The sequence below is a fragment of the Bos indicus genome, chromosome X (assembly GCF_029378745.1).
Source record: "Bos indicus isolate NIAB-ARS_2022 breed Sahiwal x Tharparkar chromosome X, NIAB-ARS_B.indTharparkar_mat_pri_1.0, whole genome shotgun sequence".
NCBI lineage: Eukaryota > Metazoa > Chordata > Mammalia > Artiodactyla > Bovidae > Bos > Bos indicus.
The window spans coordinates 39016161-39038959 of NC_091789.1; the positions used below are offsets into that span (position 1 = coordinate 39016161).

At 57.9% G+C, this 22799-nt stretch overlaps 1 protein-coding gene across 3 annotated transcripts; it reads left to right on the forward strand.

Annotated features, from left to right (window-relative positions):
• The first annotated feature begins 7545 nt into the window (after positions 1–7545).
• PLXNB3 (plexin B3) lies at positions 7546–22298 on the forward strand. Of its 3 annotated transcripts, none has more exons than XM_070784450.1 (36): positions 7546–7649; positions 8781–8877; positions 10328–11371; positions 12011–12190; positions 12645–12773; positions 12854–12954; positions 13390–13519; positions 13646–13802; positions 13893–14001; positions 14081–14195; positions 14278–14403; positions 14476–14592; positions 14861–14954; positions 15040–15209; positions 15375–15526; positions 15761–15866; positions 16395–16525; positions 16710–16886; positions 16981–17173; positions 17251–17493; positions 17585–17746; positions 17834–17985; positions 18129–18229; positions 18319–18542; positions 18688–18866; positions 19039–19105; positions 19356–19683; positions 19791–19894; positions 19984–20080; positions 20326–20504; positions 20642–20802; positions 21043–21190; positions 21329–21393; positions 21463–21538; positions 21616–21690; positions 21946–22298. In XM_070784450.1, exons 2-36 carry the CDS (start codon positions 8851–8853, stop codon positions 22048–22050), a joined length of 5724 nt encoding a protein of 1907 aa, XP_070640551.1. In that variant the 5' UTR covers positions 7546–7649; positions 8781–8850; the 3' UTR covers positions 22051–22298. The 3 variants fall into 3 exon arrangements, with proteins under 3 accessions (XP_070640551.1, XP_070640550.1, XP_070640552.1); XM_070784449.1 differs by having other exon boundaries at positions 7561–7649; positions 8764–8877; XM_070784451.1 differs by having other exon boundaries at positions 7561–7649; positions 8764–8877; positions 21616–21677.
• Positions 22299–22799: the final 501 nt, after the last annotated feature.

The window sequence follows — 22799 nt, forward strand, 5'->3', positions numbered from 1 at the left end:
GCTGAACCCCGACACAGGAAGTCAGAAAAACCGCAGTAGAATAAACTCAAAGAAAGCTGAAAGAAGGAACTCACAAAGACAGTAGAAGTTGATGAAATTGAGAAAAAACAAAGATAAAACTAAAATTTCTCTGAAATTAGTAACATAAATAAGGCTCTGTCAAGAAAGACGGGCTTCCCTGGTGGCTCAGCTGGTAAAGAATCCGCCTGCAATGTGGGAGACCTGGGTCTGATCCCTGGGTTGAGAAGATCCCCTGGAGAAGGGAAAGGCTATCCACTCCAGTATTCTGGCCTGGAGAATTCCATGGACTGTATAGTCCATGGGGTCGCAAAGAGTCAGACACAACTGAGTGAGTTTCACTTTCACTGGCAAGAATGAAAGGACAGGGTATCCAAATAAATGATGTCAGGAGGGAAAAGAGGTAGAATCACAGCTGCCACATCCCTTGCCAATGTAATGAGAGGCTCTGGATAAAGCATGGAAGCGTGGACACCTGTGTAGCCCCTGAAAGGTACTCCTTTTCTGTGGTACATTTATTCCTTTTTTCACTTGTCATCCCCTTACCATCACTTCTGCAGTGTTTTGAGAAAGCAGAACTAATTTCAAAGTACCAACCTCTGGTTTTGTTGAAAACAGCATTGAGAGGCAGCCGGCAGCAAAGGCTGGTTTCCACAAGAATTGGAAGCACCAGATAACTCAGAAGAAATACTGTGTGTGTGTGCGTGTGTGTGTGTGTGCGTGCGTGTGTGTGTGTGTATGTGTGCTGGGGTGGGGAACAGGAGGATCTATTGAGAGTCTGTGTAAGAGGCTACTAGATCACATGTATTTCAATTATATACATAAATTATATATATACATATATATATATATACACGTATATGTATATATAAAGCTGCTAGATTCTCACATCTTTGTCCCACCTCATGCAGAAGAGCTGACTTTACTCTCTCGTGAGTTAGAAAAGAAGGTCTGTGGAAATGCAAATTAAAGTCACAGTGATATATGGAATTAGAGAGATGGTAACGATAACCCTGTATGCGAGACACAGATGTATAGAACAGTCTTTTGGACTCTGTGGGAGAGGGCAAGGGTGGGATGATTTGGGAGAATGGCATTGAAACATGTATAATATCATATGTGAAACGAATCACCAGTCCAGGTTCAATGCAGGATACAGGATGCTTGGGGCTGGTGCACTGGGATGACCCAGAGGGATGGTATGGGGAGGGAGGTGGGAGAGGGGTACAGGATGGGGAACACATGTACACCCGTGGCAGATTCATGTTGATGTATGGCAAAACCAATACAATATTGTAAAGTAATTAACCTCCAATTAAAATAAATAAATTTATATTAAAAAAAAATAAAGTCACAGTGAAGACTTCCTTAGGGGCCCAGTGGTTAAGACTACACTTCCAATGCAGGCAGTGTGGGTTTAGTCCCTGCTCGGGGAAGTAAGATCCCATATGCCATAAAGCACGGTCAAAAAAAAAAAAAAAAGCCACAGTGAGATATCATTTTAGTCCCATGCACTGATTGATAGAAATGAAAAAGACAAAAGAGAAGGGGGTGACAGAGGATGAGATGGTTGGATAGCATCACTGACTCACTGGACATGAGTTTGAGCACACTCAGGAAGATAGTGAAGGACAGGGAAGCCTGGCGTGCTGCAGTCCATGGGGTCACAAAGAATCAAGACTTAGCAACTGAACAACAACAAAAAGTCAGACAATGCCATGTGTTAGCAGTGATCTGGAGTAGCAAGAACTCATACACTGTGGGGGAGATATAAACTAGTACAATCACTCTGGAAAACAATTTGGCATTATCTAGTAGAATTGCCTGGAAAATCTCATGGACAGAGGAGCCTGGCGGGCTACAGTCCATGGGGTTGCAAGGGTTGGACACGACTTAGCAACTAAACCCCAGTGGAATCGAAGATGTACATATTTACAACCTGACAGTGTCACTCCTGAGTGTATCCTATAGAAGGTCTTTTGCAAATACACCAGATTATGTGTACAGGTCATTCATAGCTGCCTTATTTATAATAGGCAAAAGCCAAGAAAAAAAAAAAAAGCAGGTGTCCATTAACAGGAGAACAATGTTACAGTCATATGATGGAAAACTATTCAGCAATAAAAATGAATAAACTCCAGCTATATGTTTCAAACTTAGATTCATGTCACTAATGTAATATGGAACTAAAGCAACAAGTTACAGAAAAATACATCCAGTATGACTCCATTTATATAAATTCCAAAAGTATAAAACCAAACTATGTATATTGTTTAAGGATTATCCATATTTGTGCCAAGTACAAAGAAAAGTAAGGATAGTGCTTGCCTCTGTCAAGGGAGGAGGAGGGTATACGAGGGCTTCAGAGTCATTGGTAATGTTGCCCTCCAGTTGACACTGGGGACATATGTGTAGTAACAAGATACAATGAACTGAATAAAATGGCCTCCTACAAAATGAGAGAAAATATTTATGTCATATAGCTGATAAAGGGTTAATATTTAGAATACACAAAGAACTCTGACAACTCAACAACAGATCAAATTACCTGATTAAAAAATGTGCAAAGGACTTGAATAGACATTTCTCCAGAGATGATACACAAATGGCCAACAAGCCTATTAAAACATACTCAACATCACTAATCATCAAAAAATGTAAGTCAAAACCACAATAAAATACTTCACACCCATTAGAATGGTTACTACTTTAAAAAACACAGAAAACATGAAATAGTGGCAAGAACGTAGAAAAATTAGAAGCCTTGCACACTGTTGGTGGGATTGTAAAGTGGTGCTAGCTGCCATAAAAAAAAAATGGTCTGGAAGTTCTCCAAAAAAGCAAACAGAACTACCATCAGCATTCCCACTTCTGAGTATATATCCAAAAGAACTGAAAGTAGACCCATATACATATCCATGTGCTATTCACAATAGCCAAGAGGCAGAAGCAAGCTGAATGTCCACTGACAGATGAATAGATGAACAAAATGCGGTCTATACACAAAATGGAAGGGAATCCAACCAGATGCTATAACATGGGTAGACCTTGATGACATTATGTTATGTGAAATAAGCCAGTCACAAAAGAGTCACACGATTCCATCTATGTGAGGGCTTCCTCAGTAGTTCATAGGTAAAGAATCTGCCTGCAATACAGGAGCCACAGGAAACATAGGTTTGATCCCTGGGTCGGGAAGATCCCTTGGAGAAGGAAATGGCAACCCATTCCAGTATTATTGCCTGGAGAGTCCCATGGACAGAGGAGCCTGGTGGACTATAGTCCTTGGGGTTGCAAAGAATCGGACATGACTGAAGTAACTTAGCACATATGCACCTATGTGAGGTACCTAGAGTAGTCAGATTCATAGACACAGAAAGTATAATGGTGGGTGCCAGGGGCTGGGGAAAAGGAGATGTGTTTAATGGATATAGTATTTCAGTTTTGCAAGATGAAAAAGTTCTGGAAATCTGTTTCATAACAATGTGAGTATACTTAACACTACTGATATGTAAACAAAAATGGTTAAGATGGTAAACTTTATACTATGCATTCTTTTACCACAATACAAAAAATTGACTCAAAAAGAAACAGAAAACCTGAACAGTCCCACAGTTATTAAAGACATTGGTAATTTAAAATGTATGGATAGAGGGGCTGGTGGCTGCAAAAACAAGGAAGGCCTAGATCATTTTATAGATGAATTCTATCAAGCCTTCAAGGAACTGATAACCCTTGTAATTAGATAATTTGTTCCAGGGAACAGAAAAAGAGGAAATTCTCCAAAAACAGCAACAAAACCAATCCACCAATATACCATGACAAACTTGAGTTTAGTCTGAGAAGCACAAGAGTAAGCATTTCTTTGAAAGAGGGGTTTAAAATTACAAAATCAATTAACATAATTTACCATATTAACTGATGCAAGGAGGAAAATTCTATCATCCATCGACTCAGTCCATTCAGGAAAAATATTTGATAACATTCATCATATGGCAAACTAGGATGGGAAGGGAACTTCCTTAATCTCATAAAGGTGTCTATAAACACCCCCTGCAAGCATCATAATTAATGATAAAATCTTAATAATATTCTCTTTGCTTCCATTCAACCTTGTACTGTCTAGGGAAATACAGTGAGAAAAAGAAATTGTACTTAAAAAGACTGAAAAAGAAAAAACAAAACACTCATTCCTGGTGGAAGGTATGACTGTGTAAGTAGAAAACCAAGAAGAGTCCACAAAAAAAGAATCCAGAAAGAATTATTAGACTTCACGCAAGCATTTATGAAGTTACTTGATACAAAATCCATACACCGGAAGTAGACAACCACTTCCCTGGTGGTCCAGTGGTTGAGACTCCACTCTTTCAGTGCCGGGTTCGATCCCTGGTCAGGAAACTAAGATCACACGTGACACACTGTGTGGCCAAAAAACCCACCAAAATCCATACACCGAAGTCCACTGTGTTTCCTTTGTTGTACACCTGAAACTAACACAATATTGTAAATCAGCTAACTTCAATTTTTTAAAAACCAGTTGTGCTTCTATGTACCAGCAACACAATCAGAAAGTGATTTTTTAAAAAAAAGATACCATTTCTAATGGCATCAAATAATAAATAAATCTAACATGAGATGTGCAAGTCCTTAGGGGAAAATGTACTCAAATGATATGAATAAGTAGAGAGAGGTGCCATGCTTAGAGATGGAGAAACGATATTTTAGAGATGATTAGTCTAGAAAGGGATTCAAAATTCAACAAAATCTCCATTTACCTGCTCAAAAAAGTACCAACGTTTTTTTTCTGGAACTTGACAAGCTGATTTGAAAATTCTAAAACTTTCTATGGGCAGGGGGAAGGACGGTCCTTCCAGTCTTGAAACGCAGAGACATCTGCATTTTTTTTTGTCTCTGCTTCCAGTCTTAGTGTCCAGAGACCCTTGCCCCATCACTCTGCCAGCAGCCTGCCCCGCCCAGAGATTCTAGATCCCACCCTTCTAGGCCCTTCCATTCTAGGCCCCTTCTTGGGCATTTGGCCTTCCGCCTTGGAGATGAAAGGTGTAGACGAAGACAACTCATTGAGCACCCATGCTCTGAATCTGCTGGACCTTCAGGTTCTGGGTGGCTCACCTCCCCTGACACCCTGGTCTCCCAAGTTCCCTCTTGTGACCATCACTCACCCCCAGAGTTCATCACCCCAAGCCAAGCTTCTCAGGCTAAGACCTCACCGGCTCCACTGGCCACCTCCTTCTGCCTTGTGGACCCCCCACCCCATCCTCCCCTCCACTGGCAGTCCTGTTCTCTAGGGATCTCCTGGGTTTTCCTGCCTTCACCACCTCAACCAACTTGATTTCAAGGTTGGAGGAAATGCTCTGTGGGTATGTCAACTGCAGGCTTGGCCTCAGGCAGATCCCCTCTCCCCTCCCACCCAATGCCTGCTTCCTGCTTCAGGGCCTCAGGGCCTGATAGTTAAAGGCAGCGGCCCATGGTTGACTCTTGGCCTGGCCACTTACAAGCCATGTGACTTGGTGCAAGTTCCCTAACCTCGCCTGCCTCAGTTTCCCCACCTGTGAACCAGGGGAAGTAACTGCAACCCCCTCCAGGCTCATTGGAAGGACTGAATGAATTCACATACAGCAAACACTAAGACTAGCCCTTGTTCACTGGAGGACAACAGTAGGCGTAAGACCATGTGGTTCAAAGTCAGCTGAAACCTCACTTCCTCTGTGAAGCTCTCCATGATGCACTTGTTGCTATTGTTCAGTCACTCAGTCGTGTCCAACTCTTTGCAACCCCATGGACTGCAGCACGCCAGGCCTCCCTGTCCATCACCAACTCCTGGAGCTGGCTCAAACTCATGTCCATCGAGTCGGTGATGCCATCCAACCATCTCATACTCTGTTGTCCCCTTCTCCTCCTGCCTTCAATCTTTCCCAGCAGCAGGGTCTTTTCCAGGGAGTCAGGTCTTTGCATCATGTGGCCAAAGTATTGGAGCTTCAGCTTCAGTATCAGTCCTTCCAATGAATATTCAAGGTTGATTTCCTTTAGGATTGACTGGTTTGATCTCCTTGCTGTCCAGGGAACTCTCAAGAGTCTTTTCCAGCAACACAGTTTGAAACCACCAATTTTTCGGTGCTCAGCCTTCCAAGGTCCAACTGGCTCAGACGGTAAAGAATCCGCCTGAATGCAGGAGACCTAGGTTCAATCCCTGGGTCGGGAAGATCCCCCGGAGTAAGGTATGGAAACCCACTCCAGTATTCTTGCCTGGAGAATCCCTGTGGACAGAGGAGCCTGGCAGGCTATAGTCCACGGGGTCGCAAAGAGTCAGGCATGACTGTGCAACTAAGCCACAGCCACACTCACATCCGTACATGACTACTGGAAAAGCCATAACTTTGACTATGTGCACGTATGTCGGCAAAGTGATGTCTCTGCTTTTTAATATGCTGTCTAGGTTTCTCATAGCTTTTCTTCCAAGGAGCAAGTGTCTTTTAATTTCATGGCTGCAGTCACCATCTGCAGTGATTTTGGAGCCCCCCAAAAATAAAGTCTGTCACTGTTTCCATTGTTTCCCCATCTATTTGCCATGAAGTGATGGGACCAGATGCCATGATCTTTAGTTTTTTGAATGTAGAGTTTTAGGCCAGCTTTCACTCTGCTCTTTCAGTCTCATCAAGCAGCTCTTTAGTTCCTCTCCACTTTCTTCCATAAGGGTGGTGTCATCTGTGTATCTGAGGTTATTGATATTTCTCCCAGCAATCTTGATTCCAGCTTGTGCTTCATCCAGCCCAGCATTCTGCATGATGCTTTCTGCATATACATTAAATAAGCAGGGTGACAATATACAGCCTTGACGTACTCCTTTCCCAATTTGGAACCAGTCTGTTGTTCCATGTCTGGTTGTAACTGCTGTTTCTTGACCTGCATACAGATTTCTCAGGAGTCAGGTAAGGTGGTCTGGTATTCCCATCTCTTAAAGAATTTTCCACAGTTTGTTGTGATTCACACAGTCAAAGGCTTTCAGGTAGTCAATGCAGCAGAAGTAGATGCTTCTCTGGAATTTCCTTGCTCTCTCCGTGATCCAATGAATGTTGGCAATTTGATCTCTGGTTCCTCTGCCTTTTCTAAACCCAGTTTGTACATCTAGAGGATCTGAGCACCCGTAGACTTGAGTCCCCGTCCTTGGTGATCCACAGTGCCGTCCACAGATGAGCTGAGGTCTCATCCGCTGGTAGGTAGTTATGCCTCTTAGATCCAGGAATGTCTTGAGACAGATGGCAGTGGGCTTTGTCTCTGAACGGTGCCAGTGCCAGGGTCACATCTGGCACTCAGTAGGCACTTCATGGCAGGCTATGGACTGCATGCCTGCCAGTCCCGCCATGGGAGGGCACCATCTCCTCTGGGCAAGTGAGCAGCCGGCCCCTGCACCTCTGCCCACCAAAGCCAGCAGAGGGCAGCAGTGCCCTGCCCTGAGCCATTGGGCAAAGGGGCGGGCACGGAGGGGCTGGACTGCCCAGGCTGGGCCACCGGGATGAGGCGGGTTGGGCGCAATTGCATTGTGGGGAGGGAGGCCGGGACTCATTCCTGGCACTGCCAGCTGCTTCTCGGCCCCGGCCAGGAGCCCCACCCAGGTAGGCAGGAGCCGGGGCTGGCCAGGCACAGGGTTCAGGGGCCTCCAGGTCAAGGGTGGGGGAGTGGGGGGCATGGATCTCCCCACCCCAGCCAGGGGGGTGGCCCCAAAGCTGGGTGGTAAGACTCCCATTATGGCCCCAAATGGGAGATTTGGTGCCTCTGGCCACGGGGCAGGGCACGGGTGGTAGGGAAGCAGCCCACCTTGCTGCCCACCCCCACAGCTACCCAACCGGCCCAGCCAGGTGGCTGCCAGCCTTGCCACTGCCACTGGGCCCTGGAGCTTGCTGCGGTTGCACACCGTGGGCAAGAGGGGGACCCTGACTGGTTCCCGCCCCACAGCCACGGCCTGAGCACTGTCGGCTCGGTGTGCAGACGGGGCCATGTGAGCCTGGTATGGGAAGCTGGCCACCTGCTGGTAGTCTTGTCCCCACCCGAGGCTGAAGGCTGGGTGCCCATCTGCTCCTGTGCATCCTTTTGGCTACGGCCCCCTCCACTGGCACCAGATTGTACCTGGCACGACTTTGCCAGTCCCTGGGGGTGGGGAGTTGGGGGCATAGGAAGAGGTCTCCCGGCAGGGGGTGCTGCCTTGGCCGGCCTCTCCCCTGCCTCCGGCTGCAACAAAGGCAGGCATTGAGGGCCAAGGCTTGCCTCCAGCCAGGCGCCAAGGCTGCAGAGGGTGAGACTGCCCATGCAGGGGCTGACCCTCGGGGGGGCCAGCACTCCGTGACCTCCTCCAGGCCTTTCACAGGGACCCCTGGGGGCACAAGGAGAGGAGCCTGGTGGCTGGCACCGGGTGGGCATGGGAGAACTGGCTGTGTGGGTTTCATTTTTTCTGGCTGAAGGCACTCTGCCCCCTTTGTCTCCAGATCCCCAGGAGGGTGTCTCCCTGGGGGTGGGAAGCGACAGGGAGCCCCCGGGTCAGGGCAGCTTGGATGTGGGACTAGGAACACCAGAGAGTGGGTCCCTGGCCTGGGCCTCCAGACAGAAGGGACATTGTTGGGGCAGAGACAAAGCTGCCAGCTGTGGGGGAGCCCGCCTGCCAGGCCCTGGCCCCCTCCTCCTGCGGGGTGAATGTGAATGGGGCCAAGCCTCGACTGTCTCCCTCCCACTCAGGACAATGCCCCCTACAGGCATCCTGTGTCCGTCACCACTGCCCCGGGGCAGTTGAACCCAGGAGGTGTCTGCCACGCCACCCAGGAGATGCCTCTGCTGCTGCTGTCCGCCAGGGTAAGTACCCGAGTCCCTCGAGCACAGAAAAGCCTGGAGCCCAGGGGTCCCCTGCCCAGCACCTCCAGCTGCAGGCCCTCTAGCCTCAGACCCACCCCAGACACGGCCGCTGATACCGGGCTCCAGAGGAAATGGCCCAGTCCCTGAGGCAGGCCTGACCTTCCTGTCTGTGCCCCTGAGATAAGGGCGCAGGGGCCTTCCTCGGGGGCTCTCCCGGCAGCTGGCACACCCATGGGAGCTGGAGCTGCTGGCTATGGAATGCCCGCGGGTGCCCTCCTGGCTGGTGCCTGCCCGCACCCCCAACAGTGTGGGACCCTCAGTCAACAACTCAGGACCTGCTTTCTGCCCCGTCTCTGGGGCTCTGCCTCCGGGCTCAGGAGGAGGGAGGCTCAGGAGGTCATGGGCCCAGGGGCTCGTGATGTGTCACCTTGCCACCTGGGCACCATGCAAGGCTGCTAATTGCCCCTGGCCAGGAGGTGAGCTGGAAGGCACAGCAGGGACCCCACTCAGAGCCTTCTGCTTCGGGCTTGACCTTGGGCCCCTACAGGGCCGGGGCAGGGTGGGGGCTTGCGGGGGGGTCCCTCCGGTCTGGACCCTAAATGGCTGCAGGCTGGGGTGTGGGGATGCCTGACTCCTGGCTCGAGCTTTCCTTCAAGCGCTCCTCTCACTCCCCTGGGCCCACTCTTTCTGCCTGTCTTCTCTCTGCCCTGTCTTTTTTAAGTTTCTATTTAATTATTTGGCTGTGCTGGGTCTTACGTGTGGCATGTGCAATCAATTTCCCTGACCAGGGATCAAACCCAGGGCCCCTACATTGGGAGCATGGAGTCTTAGCCACCAGACCACCAAGGAAGTCTCTGCCCTGTCTTCTCATACCCCATCCCCATCAACACTCTCCATGCCAGACCCTGGTGGACCCCTGGCTGCTGGAGCCATGGAGCAAAGGACTGGCCTCCCCTGATCCCTGAACCCTGGGTGGTCTCTCGGTCCCTTGCACCTCCCCTGCCTCGGCACTGAGCACCCCCAGCTCAGTCTGGGCCACACCCGCCTCTATCCCCCAAGCCCTCTGTTCTCTGCCTTGGCCCTGGCCACTGGCCCCTGCTGTCTATAGGGTCTTTCAGGGGTCTCTCCTCTCTCGGTGACCCAGTCCTTCTGCAGGTCTTCTCTTGGCCTTGTAGGATCTGCATATAAAGTGGAAGATGAAGAAAGTTCTTCCCTTACACATGCATGGGCACCCCACTGTCATCCCTGGGGACTCTCCATCCCTCTCTTGGTCCCCCAGTCGCTTGGACTTTTTCTCTCTCCTCTCCCTTTGCTTCTGTCTGCCCCAGCTTTCTGCTTCTGTCTCTCCGCCTTTCTCTCCCTCCCTTTCTGTCTGCCTGTCCCTCCTGCCCCCCAGCACTCAGTTCCCATGGTCACCCTGACTTACGCCCTCCTGCCTGGCCTCCCCCAGGGCCCCGAGATGGCACCCCGGCATCTGCTGGGTGCCCGCCTGCTGCTCATGCTGCCACTGCTGTGCCTGCCACCCACCCCAACTGGGGCGCACCACTTCTCAGCACCCAACACCACCCTCCACCACTTGGCGCTGGCACCGGGCCAGGGGGCGCTCTACGTGGGTGCGGTGAATCGCCTCTTCCAACTTAGCCCCGAGCTGCAGCTGGAGTCAGTGGCCATCACGGGTCCCGTCCTCGACAGCCCTGACTGCGTGCCCTTCCGGGACCCAGCCGAGTGCCCGCAGGCCCGGCTCACCGACAACACCAACCAGCTGCTGCTGGTCAGCGGGCGGGCCCGGGAGCTGGTGGCCTGTGGGCAGGTGCGGCAGGGTGTGTGCGAGAAGCGCCGGCTGGAGGATGTGGCAGAACTCCTCTACCGGGCTGAGGACCCAGGCGACGGGCAGTTCGTGGCCGCCAACACCCTGGGGGTGCCCACGGTGGGCCTGGTGGTGTCTGGACCCGACCGGGACCTCCTGCTGGTGGCCCGGGGCCTGGCAGGCAAGCTGTCGGCAGGGGTGCCACCCCTGACGGTGCGCCAGCTGGCTGGGCCACAGCCCTTCTCCAGCGAGGGCCTGGGCCGCCTGGTGGTGGGTGACCTCTCCGACTACAACAACAGCTATGTGGCAGCCCTCGCCGACGCCCAGTCGGCCTACTTTGTCTTTCGGCGCCGCGGGGACCGGGCGCAGGCCGAGTATCGCTCGTATGTGGCCCGGGTCTGCCTGAGGGATGCCAACCTCTACTCCTACGTAGAAGTGCCCCTCAGCTGCCGGGGCCACGGGCTCGTACAGGCCGCTGCCCTTGCCCCAGGAGCCTTACTGGGGGCCTTTGCCGCCGGCCTGAGGGGCGTGCAGGCGGCCCTGTGCGCCTTTCCCCTGGCCGAGCTGGATGCCAGCATGGAGCGAGCCCGGCGCCTCTGCTACACGGCAGGCGGCAGGGGCCCCAGCGGCACCGAGGAAGCCACCGTGGAATATGGCGTCACGTCGCGCTGTGTCACCCTGCCGCCCGTGAGTGACTGGGCCCAGGCCTCACCCCTGACTTGTCCCCTGGGACTCTGCACGCTGGCATCTGGCAACCTTATCTTATCCCAGCCTGCCTCCTTGGCCCTGGCCCTCTGTGGACCTGAATCATCTCCCAGCCCAGAGCTGCGGCTGTCACAGGTCCTGGCCAAGGGTAAAGTGAAGTCGCTCAGTCGTGTCCGACTCTTTGCGACCCAATGGACTGTAGCACACCAAGTTCCTCCGTCCATGGGATTTTTCCAGGCAAGAATACTGGAGTGGATTGCCATTTCCTTCTCCAGGGAATCTTCCCAACCCAGGGATCAAACCAGGTTTCCCGCACTGTAGGCAGACACTTTCACTATCTGAGCCACCAGGGACTCTCTGAGCCATCCAGCCACTGTCTGGCCAAGGGTGGCTGGATGCTTTCCCCATTACCAGTGACCTCTGCTTTAGAGGATGACACGGAGGGCCAGCTTAGGCTAAGTCTCCGGGCTCATCATCTCTCCCTCTTAGGTGCGACTTTGGGCACGTCCTACCAGCTGCCTTGCCCTCTTCCACGGACTGCAGACCAGGGCCCAGGGAAGGCACCTCCGGCCTCCCTCTTCTGGGCACTAATTCCTTCCCCGCTCGTCCTCATTTCTGCAGGACTCCCCAGAGTCATACCCCTGTGGCGATGAACACACGCCCAGCCCCATCGCAGGCCGCCAGCCTGTGGAGGCAGGGCCTCTGCTGCAGCTAAAACACTCCATCAGTGCTGTCGCGGCCCTCCAGGCGGACGGACACACGATCGCCTTCCTCGGGGATGTCCGGGGCCAGCTGCACAAGGTAAGGGCCTGAGGAAGGCAAGGCGGCCCTCAGCCAGACCCCCCAGTGCCCAGCCTCTATGCTGCCAGGCCGGGACTGGCCTCAGTGGCCCTACTGGATGCCCTCCTACCCTGGGACGGCTCACAGAAGCATCCGTCTCCTTCCACCTCTGGATGTGTAGCTTAGGGATGTCCCGCGGCAGCTGCAGCTGGTAACAGGGGACTCTTGCTTCTTCATGGTCTGCATGTCTCCCTTAGCTGGGTAAGGCTCAATCAAGTAGGCTACTTGGGCACACTGGATGCCCGGGGGCCTGCCTCACCCGCAATGGCCTGGCCCAGCTGCCCTGTCTTGGGGGGAATGGGAACCGGCTCTGTGGGCCAGGAGGTTCCCCTAGAACCCCAGCCATGACAGTACCTGCCCCGAATGGTTGGCTTGTGGCCATCTTGAGAGCGGGCCTTGTCCCCCACTCCCCCAGGTCTTTCTCAATGGCACTCAAGGCCAGGTGTACCACTCACAGCAAGTGGGGACCCCGGGCTCAGCCATCAGCCCCGACCTGCTCGTGGACAGCAGTGGCAGCCACCTCTACGTGCTGACGTCCCAGCAGGTGAGGGCTGTCCCAGGGGCCCAGGCACACGAAGCCCGAGGCCCTGCACCCACCACCTCTGCCCTCTGCCTCCTGTCCAGGTGGCCCGGGTACCCGTGGCAGCCTGCCCACAGCTCCCAGACTGCAGCAGCTGCCTCCAGGCCCAGGACCCTCTGTGCGGCTGGTGCGTCCTGCAGGGCAGGTGAGGCAGGACACTGTGTCTGCAGTGCTTCTAGGTGGGCCTGGAGGTCAGTCCACCTCCCCCAGCCTGGTTGGTGTCCCTTTGTCAACACTGCCTCAGGCTGGGCAAGGCCTCTGTCAGCCTCTCTCGGGTGCCCCCTGGCCCACTCCAGCTCCCCTCCACCTGGCAGCCCAAGGAATCAGTCCCTGATGGCGCCCCTCACTCAGGTCCGTGTGCTCGTCTCCACCGCAGCAGCAGCCCTCGACTCACAGTCACGGCCAAAGGCCGTGTGTCAGCCCCCAGGCACTGAGGGGTCAACCCCTTCCTGTCTGAGCGGAGTCCCTTTCCCTGCCCCCCGCTTGCTGCGCTCCACCTGGACCATATCATGCCCCTCACTGCCCATCACCCAGGGAGCCTGAGTCCCACGCAAGGCCCCATCAGGCCTCTGCCCCCCAGGTGTACCCGCAAGAGCCAATGCAGGCGGGCAACCCAGCCCAACCAGTGGCTGTGGACGTACGCGGACGGCCTCTGTCTGCACATTGAGAGCGTGCTACCGGCCCACCACCCCCGCCAGGAGCAGGGCCAGGTGAGCCCCATTTTCCTTCTCTCCTTCTGCCTCTGCCCACACCTTCCCTGCCTGGACCCCTCTGCCTCAGTCCCGTGGCCCCCTCCAAAGGCCCCCACCTGCTGGGTTTCCTTGCATGTGCCCTAGGTCACCTTGTCGGTACCCCGGCTGCCCACCCTGGCCACGGACGAATACTTCCATTGCGCCTTTGGCAACTATGACAGCTTGGCTCATGTGGAAGGGCCCCAGGTGGCCTGCGTCACCCCTCCCCAGGACCAGCTGCCACTGAACCCTCCAGGCACAGGTGAGGGGCCCCTGGGGTGAGGGGTGAGGGCAGGAACTGGAAGAGGCAGGAGCCACCTGACCTGCCCTGCCGCTGCCATCCCCCTCCCAGACCACATCACCTTGCCCCTGGCCCTGATGTTCGAGGACGTGACCGTGGCTGCCACCAACTTCTCCTTCTATGACTGCAGCGCAGTCACAGCCCTGGAGGCAGCTGCCCCGTGAGTGCCCAGCCTGGCTGCGGGGTAGGGGTGGGGACCCTAGATAGTGCCCCATCTCAGCAGCCCCCTGCCCTCCCAGGTGCCGTGCTTGTGTGGGCAGCCTCTGGCGCTGCCACTGGTGCCCCCAGAGCAGCCACTGTGTGTATGGAGAACGCTGTCCAGAGGGCGAGAGGACCATCTACAGCACCCAAGAGGTGAGTGGATCCACCCTGCCCCACAACCCCCTGCCCCCAGGCCCCTTGCCTTCCAAAGCACTAAGCGGTCTCCTCTGGCCAGGCGGACATCCAGGTGCGTGGCCCGGGGGCTTGTCCTCGGGTCGAGGGCTTGGTGGGCCCCCTCCTGGTGCCAGTGGGCTGGGAGAGCCGTTTGGCCCTCCGTGTGCAGAACCTTCAGCATTTCCAGGTGAGCATTCCAGCAGGTGGGGGCCGGGGGCAGATGATGGCGTTCAGGCTGCTGATGGCATACATCCCCTAGGGCTTGCCTGCCTCCTACCACTGCTGGCTGGAGCTGCCCGGACAACTGCAGAGGCTGCCAGCATCCCTGGAGGAGGTGGCTGGGGACTCGGGCCTCATTCACTGCCAGGCCCAGCAGGTGGGCAGGTGCCCAACCCCCAGTCTCACTTGCCGCTGGACACCTTCTGCCGCCTGGGCTTGTCCCAGGCCCTCGGGGGCTCGCTTGCCCGCTTTAACCCACTGACACCCATGAGGCCTGCTCTGGGCAGGCCACGGCTGGGAGATGTGCCCTGCACCAGGCGGGGGTGAGGGGGCATCCATGTGGGGAAGAGCTTCCCGGAGGAGGCGGACGGGGGTCCTGGGAGGTTCTGAGTTGCGTTGGGCCTGACCCTCCCTTCCATTCCCAGTTCCAGCCCTCCATGGTCCAGCGGGAGCTCCCGGTGCCCATCTACGTCACCCGGGGCGAGGGCCAGCGGCTGGACAATGCCCACAGTCTTCATGGTCAGCTCGGGGGCGGTGGGGCGGGCAGGGCAGGGCATGTAGCCGGCGGGGGCGCCTCACCATGCCTCCTAAACCCCCCCACCAGTGACCCTGTACGACTGCGCTGTGGGCCACCCCGACTGCAGCCACTGCCAGGCAGCCAATGGGAGTCTGGGCTGCCTGTGGTGCAGCCACGGCCAGCCTGCCTGTCGCTATGGGCCGCTATGCCCACCTGGAGCCGTGGAGACGCTGTGTCCCACACCCAGGATTGAGACTGTGAGCCCCTGAACCTGCACCCACCGCCCCCTCCCACGGCCTAGCCACCCGCCTCCTCCCCTCAACTCCTAGCCCCCACTTTCTTGGTCCTAGCAGCCCTGCCCACCCCCCCCCCTCAGTGGGTGTGGGTCAAGGGCATTCCCTCACCATCCTTCTCGGTTACAGGTTGAGCCCCTGACTGGTCCCCCTGAGGGCGGATTGGTTCTCACCATCCAGGGCTCTAACCTGGGCCGGGACTTCGCCGACGTGCAGGACGCTGTGAGCGTGGCTGGCTGGCCCTGCAGGCCTGAGCCATCTCTCTACCGCATCTCAACCCGGTGAGGCATACTGGTAGCCAGGGGCAGAGGGATGCCATCCCAGGGAGACCCGCAGAGACTGGCCACCCAGAAAGAAGGGAGGCTTGGAGCCAAGACACGTGGGCCCGGGGTCAGATGCACCAAAGGATGATAAGCCAGAGAGAGGGGGGCTGGGCCTTGGGCAGCGGCTGGCAAATGCCCCATGGCTCCCGCCAGGCAAGAGCCCCTGAGCAGCCATGGGCTTTCCATCACCAGGATCGTGTGTGTCACATCGCCTGCCCCCAACCGCACCATGGGGCCGATCCAAGTGGCCATCAAAGGGCGGCCCCCAGGCATCTCAACCCAGTACTTCACCTACCAGGTCAGTGCCTGCCCAGGGTGTGTGCCCATACCAGGGGATTGTAGCAAGAAGGGGCAGAAGGCTAGTGACGTCTGGATGAGCACTTCCAACTTGACCTGAGGGGAGCAGGAAGAGTTGCCTCTTGTCCAGGAAGGAAGCCATGTGATCTGAGGGGTCATTCTGGCCACTGAGTGTGGGGTGGGCTGGGGGCCAAGGTGGGAGAGTGAGGAGGGCACAGGGATGCAGGAGAGCAGAGATGCCTCCAGGTGCCAGCCTGAGCCCTCCTGTCCTCCTGTCCGGGGCCCTTTCTGGAGCCAGGAAGCCCTTGGCACAGACAGCACCCCCGAGGAGGTGATGAGGAGGTCCCCGAGGAGGTGACGGCATCTTAGGGCTTAGAGCTGGGGCTGAGGAGAAGACGACACAGGGAGGGGACCAGAGCACCCCCTGGTGGGGCATGGCAGTGGGGCACAGGGCTTTAGGGACTGGAACCAAGGTGAGGAAATGCCAGGCCAGATGGCTATGCCTGCCCTAGCTTGCCCTGTCTCCCAGGACCCTGTCCTGCTGAGCCTGAGTCCCCAGAGGGGCCCCCAGGCAGGGGGAACCCAGCTCACCATCCACGGACAGCGCCTCCAGACAGGAGGCAACATCAGCGCCTTTGTGGGCAGCCAGCCCTGCCCTATGTAAGTGGCTCCTGCTTCCAGCTGGTTGCTACCAGCTGGGGGTGCTCCCAACGGGCCCGAGTCCCCTGGCGTACAGTGGTGGTGGGGGGTCTCTGCCCTTGGTGGGGGAGGCAAAGTGGGTCTCTGGCGGGCTGGCCAGGCTGAGGCTCAAACCCAAGGTGCCAGACCACTCCCCACCCTGCAGCCAAGAGCCGGTGTGTCCTGAGGCCATCGTGTGCCACACCATGCCCCAGGCTAGCCCAGGAGATGCAGTGGTCCGAGTGGTCTTCGGCCAGGCCCAGCGCTTGCTGCTCACCAGCCCCTTCCACTACACTGCCAACCCCCAGCTCGTCGCAGCCGAGCCCAGTGTCAGCTTCCGGGGGTGAGGACCTGGTGCACTTGCACCCTGCCAGCAGGGTGGGGTGGCAGGATGGGGCCGGGCTGCCCGGGCCGTGCTGAGTCCCATCCCGGCACAGGGGCGGGCGGCTGATCCGAGTTAGGGGCACGGGCCTGGACGTTGTACAGCAGCCCCTGCTGTCGGTGTGGCTGGAGACCTCGGAGGGGACCGCTGTGAAGCTGCAGTCCCAGGACCTGACCCCTAGGAGCGGCTGTGAGGTTCCGGCTGCGGCCCCCCAGGCCTGTACCCAGCTGGAGCGGGGCTGGCTGCAGGTGAGCCTGTGCTCAGCAAGGGATCGGGGCAGGCCGGGAGCCCCCAGCTCATCCCACCTCGGCCTGCCCCCTCCCAGTGCTCCAGCGTGTGCTCCATCAACTCATCCACCCTCCTCCTCTGCCGGAGCCCCGCGGTGCCTGACACGGCGAGCCCCCGGCGGGTCTTCTTCAGCCTGGATAACGTGCATGTGGACTTTGCCAGTGCCAGTGGGGGCCAGGACTTCCTGTACCAGCCCAACCCTCGGCTGGCCCCCCTCCATCATGAGGGGGGGCCCACCCGCCCCTACCGCCTCAAGCCAGGCCACATCCTGGATGTGGAGGTCAGGGTTTCAGCCAGCAGTCCTGGGGGGCTGGGGGGACCTGCAGACACAGGCTGAGTGACTCCACTCAGGCCCGTGATTGGCTTCCCAGGGCGAGGGCCTCAACCTGGCCATCAGCAAGGAGGAAGTCCACGTGCACATTGGCGACGGCGAGTGCCTGGTGAAGACGCTGACACTCACCCACCTGTACTGTGAGCCGCCCCCGCGGGTCCCACAGCCCAGCAATGGCTCAGGCACCCTGCTGCAGTTCGTGGTGAGGCTAGGACCCCAGGCACAGGGGTGGGCGGCCGGAGCCATCAGAGCCAGTGCTCAGGAATCCTGTGCCTCCCACCACCCCCAGGTGCAAATGGGCAACGTGCGCCTGGCGCTGGGCCCGGTCCAGTATGAGGTGGAACCCGTGCTGTCTGCCTTCCCCGTGGAGGCCCAGGTGGGCCTGGGCGTGGGCGCAGCCCTGCTTATCACTGCCGTGCTCCTCCTGACCCTCATGTACAGGTGAGGATCACATACACGCCAGTGTCCAGTCCAGTCCCCTCTTCACTTATGGCAAGGGTGCCCCACAGTCGGCCATCTGGGCTTGGGGGTCTCGGCCCAGGCAGGCCGGCTTGTGTGGCTGACGCTCGGTCCCCCGGCGGCAGGCACAAGAGCAAGCAAGCCCTGCGGGACTACCAGAAGGTTCTGGTGCAGCTGGAGAACCTGGAGATCGGCGTGGGTGACCAGTGCCGCAAGGAGTTCACAGGTGGGGCGGGGGTGGGTGGGCAGGCGGGGGGAGCGGGACGCGGGCAGAGCCACTCCCGAGCTCAGACCCCGGTGGCTCCTGGCCTGCAGACCTGATGACAGAGATGACTGACCTCAGCAGCGACCTGGAGGCCAGCGGGATCCCCTTTGTGGACTACCGCACCTACACCGAGCGGGTCCTCTTCCCCGGGCGCAGTGGTGGCACCCTGCAGCCGGCCGTCGAGGGGCTGGGTGAAGAGGGTCACCGCGCACCCGTGCACCAGGGCCTCATGCAGCTCTCCAACCTGCTCAACAGCAAGCTCTTCCTCCTGACCGTGAGGGCCATGCGGGCAGGCTGGAGGGGGGCCTGGGGCGAAGAGGGAGGCTGGGTGGTCGGCAGACACGGGCTGCATGGTGGGAGGCCATGTGGGCTGCCGGGCTCCCCAGAATGAGTGCTGGTGCCCCGCCACTCCCACTTAGCTCATCCACACCCTGGAGGGGCAACCCAGCTTCTCGCAGCGGGACCGCTGCCACGTGGCCTCGCTGCTGTCCCTGGCACTGCACAGCAAGCTCGAGTACCTGACCGAGATCATGAGGACGCTGCTCAGTGACCTAGCTTCCCATTACGTGCGCAAGAACCCCAAGCTCATGCTGCGCAGGTTGGCCCTGGATGGCTCTGGGCAGGGTGGGCCTGGGGAGCCCCAGGCGGCCAGCTGGGTCCCGAGCCACTGGTAGGGCAAGTCAGCCCTGCCTGTTCTCTGCCACTGGCCTTGGGTGGGGGACAAGATGGCCCCTGCACAGCCCCTCTGACCTGGGGCCCGCTCCATGCAGGACAGAGACCATGGCAGAGAAGCTGCTCACCAACTGGGTGTCCATATGCCTCTACGCCTTCCTGAGGGTGAGGGCCCCTCTCCCCTCACCCCATGCCAGGGCTGCTGCCTCGGGCCTACCTGACCTGTGGCCCGATCCCTCCAAGGGGGTGTCGGGCACAAGGGCAGGGTGTCGGTAAGGGATAGGTGGTGAACCTTTGCCCTGGCCGCGTGCAAAGCCGAGCCTGCTGGCATGGGCCGCCCTCTGCCCTGGCTCCGCGCAGCCAGCTGCCCCTGTGAGCTCACGCAGCCGGCTGATCCCCGGATTGATGCTTGTAGGAAGTGGCTGGTGAACCAATATACATGCTCCTCCGGGCCATCCAGTACCAGGTGGACAAGGGCCCCGTGGACGCAGTGACAGGCAAGGCAAAACGGACCCTGAACGACAGCCGCCTGCTGCGGGAGGATGTGGAATTCCGGGCCCTGACGCTGATGGTGCTGGCCAGCCCGGGGCCAGGCGGGCCATTAAGGAGCAACACAGCACTGCACATCCCCACCCGGGTGCTCGACACAGACACAATCACTCAGGTCAAGGAGAAGGTGTTGGATCAGATCTACAAGGGCACCCCGTTCTCCCAGAGGCCCTCGGCGCACACCCTGGATCTTGGTGAGTGCCCGCCCCAGGCTCTCCTCGCCCCTGGCAGCTCGGCTCTGTCCAACAGGAATGGGCTGTGGGCTCACTGGCTCCCCCGGGTCCCCTCCCCGCACCCCCAGAGTGGCGCTCAGGCCTGGCGGGTCACCTCACCCTGTCAGATGAGGACGTGACATCGGTGACTCAGAACCGCTGGAAGAGACTCAACACCCTGCAACACTACAAGGTGCCTGGCAGGTGGGGTCTGGGGGGGCAGGCCCCCTGCCTCGGGCTTGGCAAGGGAAGGAGCCCAGCCTTTGCCCCCCTCCCCACCAGGTCCCAGACGGAGCCACGGTGAGGCTCATCCCCCAGCTGCACAACGGAGGAGGCATCATCTCCCAGAGCCTGGCCCCCAGCTGCCCATCGGGGGAGAGTGAGTGTGGTCCCACTGGGATCACAGGCCCCCAGGAGCTCGAGGCCATGCCATCGGCCCTACCTGGGTCTCCCAACACCTCATCAGTGGGGAAGCCAAGACTCCCTACTGGGCCCAGGCCCGTGGGTGGACAAAGGTGGCGGCATGTCACCTTCAGGGAGCTCCTGGGTGTGAGCTGGAGCTCCCCGGCTGGTGGCATGGGTGCAGGGGGACCAAGGACTGAGGCCCAGCTTCTGCACCCTCAGACACCCCCATGCTGGAGGATAGCGAGGAGGGTGGGGTCCATCTGTGGCACCTGGTGAAAGCCCCCGAGGAGCCTGAGGCAGCCAAGGCGCGGCGGAGCAGCCTGAGGGACCGGGACCGGGAGCGGGCACGGGCCAAGGCCATCCCAGAGATCTACCTCACCCGCCTGCTGTCCATGAAGGTGGGGCTCCCGGGGAGGCTCAGCAAGGGCACCTGGACAGACCTGGGGAGATGCTGTGGGACGATGGAGCTGGCCGCAGCTCAAAGGGCCCCCCCACCTTGACCCCCCCAAAAACTGCCCCATCCCCTGCCTTCTAGGGCACGCTGCAGAAGTTTGTGGATGACGCCTTCCAAGCCATCCTCAGCGTGAACCGGCCCGTGCCCATCGCCGTCAAGTACTTGTTTGACTTCCTGGATGAGCTGGCGGAGAAGCACAGCATTGAGGACCCGGAGACCTTGCACATCTGGAAAACGAACAGGTGTGTCACCTGCCAGCCTGGCCCCGGGCAGAGGAGTCCCAGAGAGACCAGGACACTGCCAGCATGGCCAGGACAGGAACCCAGGCCTGGGGGCCATCACCTTGGGTGACCAGTCGCTCCCCGCCCCCCTCCCCCCCTGGTATGACCAGCTCCCCAGGCAGCTCAGGGCCATGGGGGTCCAGGTGGAGGAGCTGAGCTGGACTGGCCGGGACTCACTCCACGGCTGGCCTGTGTCTCCAGCCTGTTGCTGCGGTTCTGGGTGAACACCTTGAAGAACCCGCAGCTCATCTTTGACGTGCGGGTGTCAGACAACGTGGACGCAGTCCTCGCCGTCATCGCCCAGACCTTCATGGACTCCTGCACAGTCTCGGAGCATAAAGTGGGCCGGGTGAGGGCCGAGGAGAGAAGGCCTGGGGAGAGGGTAGCCACAGGGGCTTTGCACTGAGCCCTGGGTGGGGCTGGCCCCCACGGGGCGTGGGCCCAGGAGGGGGCACCTCCCCACTTATGCCCACCCCGCCCGGAGCAGGATTCCCCAGTGAACAAACTGCTCTACGCCCGGGAGATCCCTCGATACAAGCAGATGGTAGAGAGGTAGGTGTTGGGCATCATGGACTAGGGACCTTCTGGGCTGCCTGCCTCTAACTCTGTGCCCTTTTGCAGATACTACTCTGATATCCGCCAGAGCCCTCCAGCGAGCTACCAGGAGATGAATTCAGCTCTGACTGAGCTCTCGGGGGTGAGGACACAAGGGAAGGGGGAAGCTGGGGGCTCAAGGTCTGGGCCGGGGCCTCACCCACCATGTGCCTCCCCCAGAATTACACCTCGGCTCCCCACTGCCTGCAAGCTCTGCAAGAACTCTACACCCACATCCACAGGTACTATGACCAGGTGAGACCTGGGGGCACTCCGAGGAGAGGGGCGTGCCTCTGGAGCCCAGAGGGAGGCCCCAGGAGTCTCCCTTGGGGGCGGGAGTGTCCAGGTCCAGTGTAGGCAGAGGAATGGAAGGGCCTGGGGCTGGGGAAGGGGCTCGGCTTCCTCATGGAGGAAGATTCGATAGGAAGGTCTGGCTCCCAGCCTGCTACTGAGATGGAGGCAGGTCAGAGGCCAAGGCCTCAGGCTGGGTGGCCTCCTCTGCCCTGGCAGATCATTGGTGCCCTGGAGGAGGATCCTGTGGGCCAGAAGATGCAACTGGCCTGCCGCCTGCAGCAGATGGCCGCGCTGGTGGAGAACAAGGTGACCGAACTGTGAGTCAGGCGGCAGCAGGACCCACCATCTCCGCGCCTTCCCGCACTCGACAAAGGATGGAGCCCTGGATGGAGCCTGTGACCGAGGCGTGGTCTGCACAGAGTGGGAGGGCCTCCCCCTCTCCCTCCTTGCCACGCTGCTGGGGGGCTTCTTTCTAATTTATAGTAATCCTTCCCCCTCCCCCACTGTATTTATGTGCTTGCTAGAGGATCACATCTGGAAATAAAACACAAACATGTCTTTTTAGAAAATGCCCAGTTCCCAGCCCCACCTTCCCCGTGAGTCTCCTGGGTGCCCTGGCCCAGCCCCCAGCCCGCAGCTAGAACTTCTGCCACATGCTAAAAAGAGGACCCCAAGGCCTTTTCTCCTCCCTCACGTGACCCCTGCAGGAAAGGTGCCCCTGCCCTCCCACCACCATCTATGCCCACCCCACCTTCCCAACTATTTTTTGGTACAGGGATGTAGAACCAAGTATGTCCCATCTTGGGATCACCAGTTACTACCAAGCTCCCTCTACTCCATTCTGACTCCATTCCCTCCCAGGAGCAATCAGCGTGTTCTCTCTAAAGAGCCAAAGTGCCCATGACCCTCTGCGGAAACCCCACATTCGTGCCCGCAAGCTCTGGGGGGCTCCTTGATCACCTAAGCCCCCTCGCCCCACCTCGCCTTCCACACCCACAGCTGGTCTTCAGCCAAGACCAGCCACGGAGGTCTCCAGTGTGTCCTGCTCCCTCTCTGGAGGTTCCCCTGCC

Coding starts and splice junctions, on each gene's coding strand:
- PLXNB3 (XM_070784450.1), top strand. CDS start 8,851: ATGCCTCTGCTGCTGCTGTCCGCCAGG. Junction 12,955..13,389: donor TGGTGCGTCCTGCAGGGCAG/GTGAGGCAGGAC, acceptor TCTGCCCCCCAG/GTGTACCCGCAAGAGCCAAT. Junction 19,106..19,355: donor GCCTCTACGCCTTCCTGAGG/GTGAGGGCCCCT, acceptor TGATGCTTGTAG/GAAGTGGCTGGTGAACCAAT.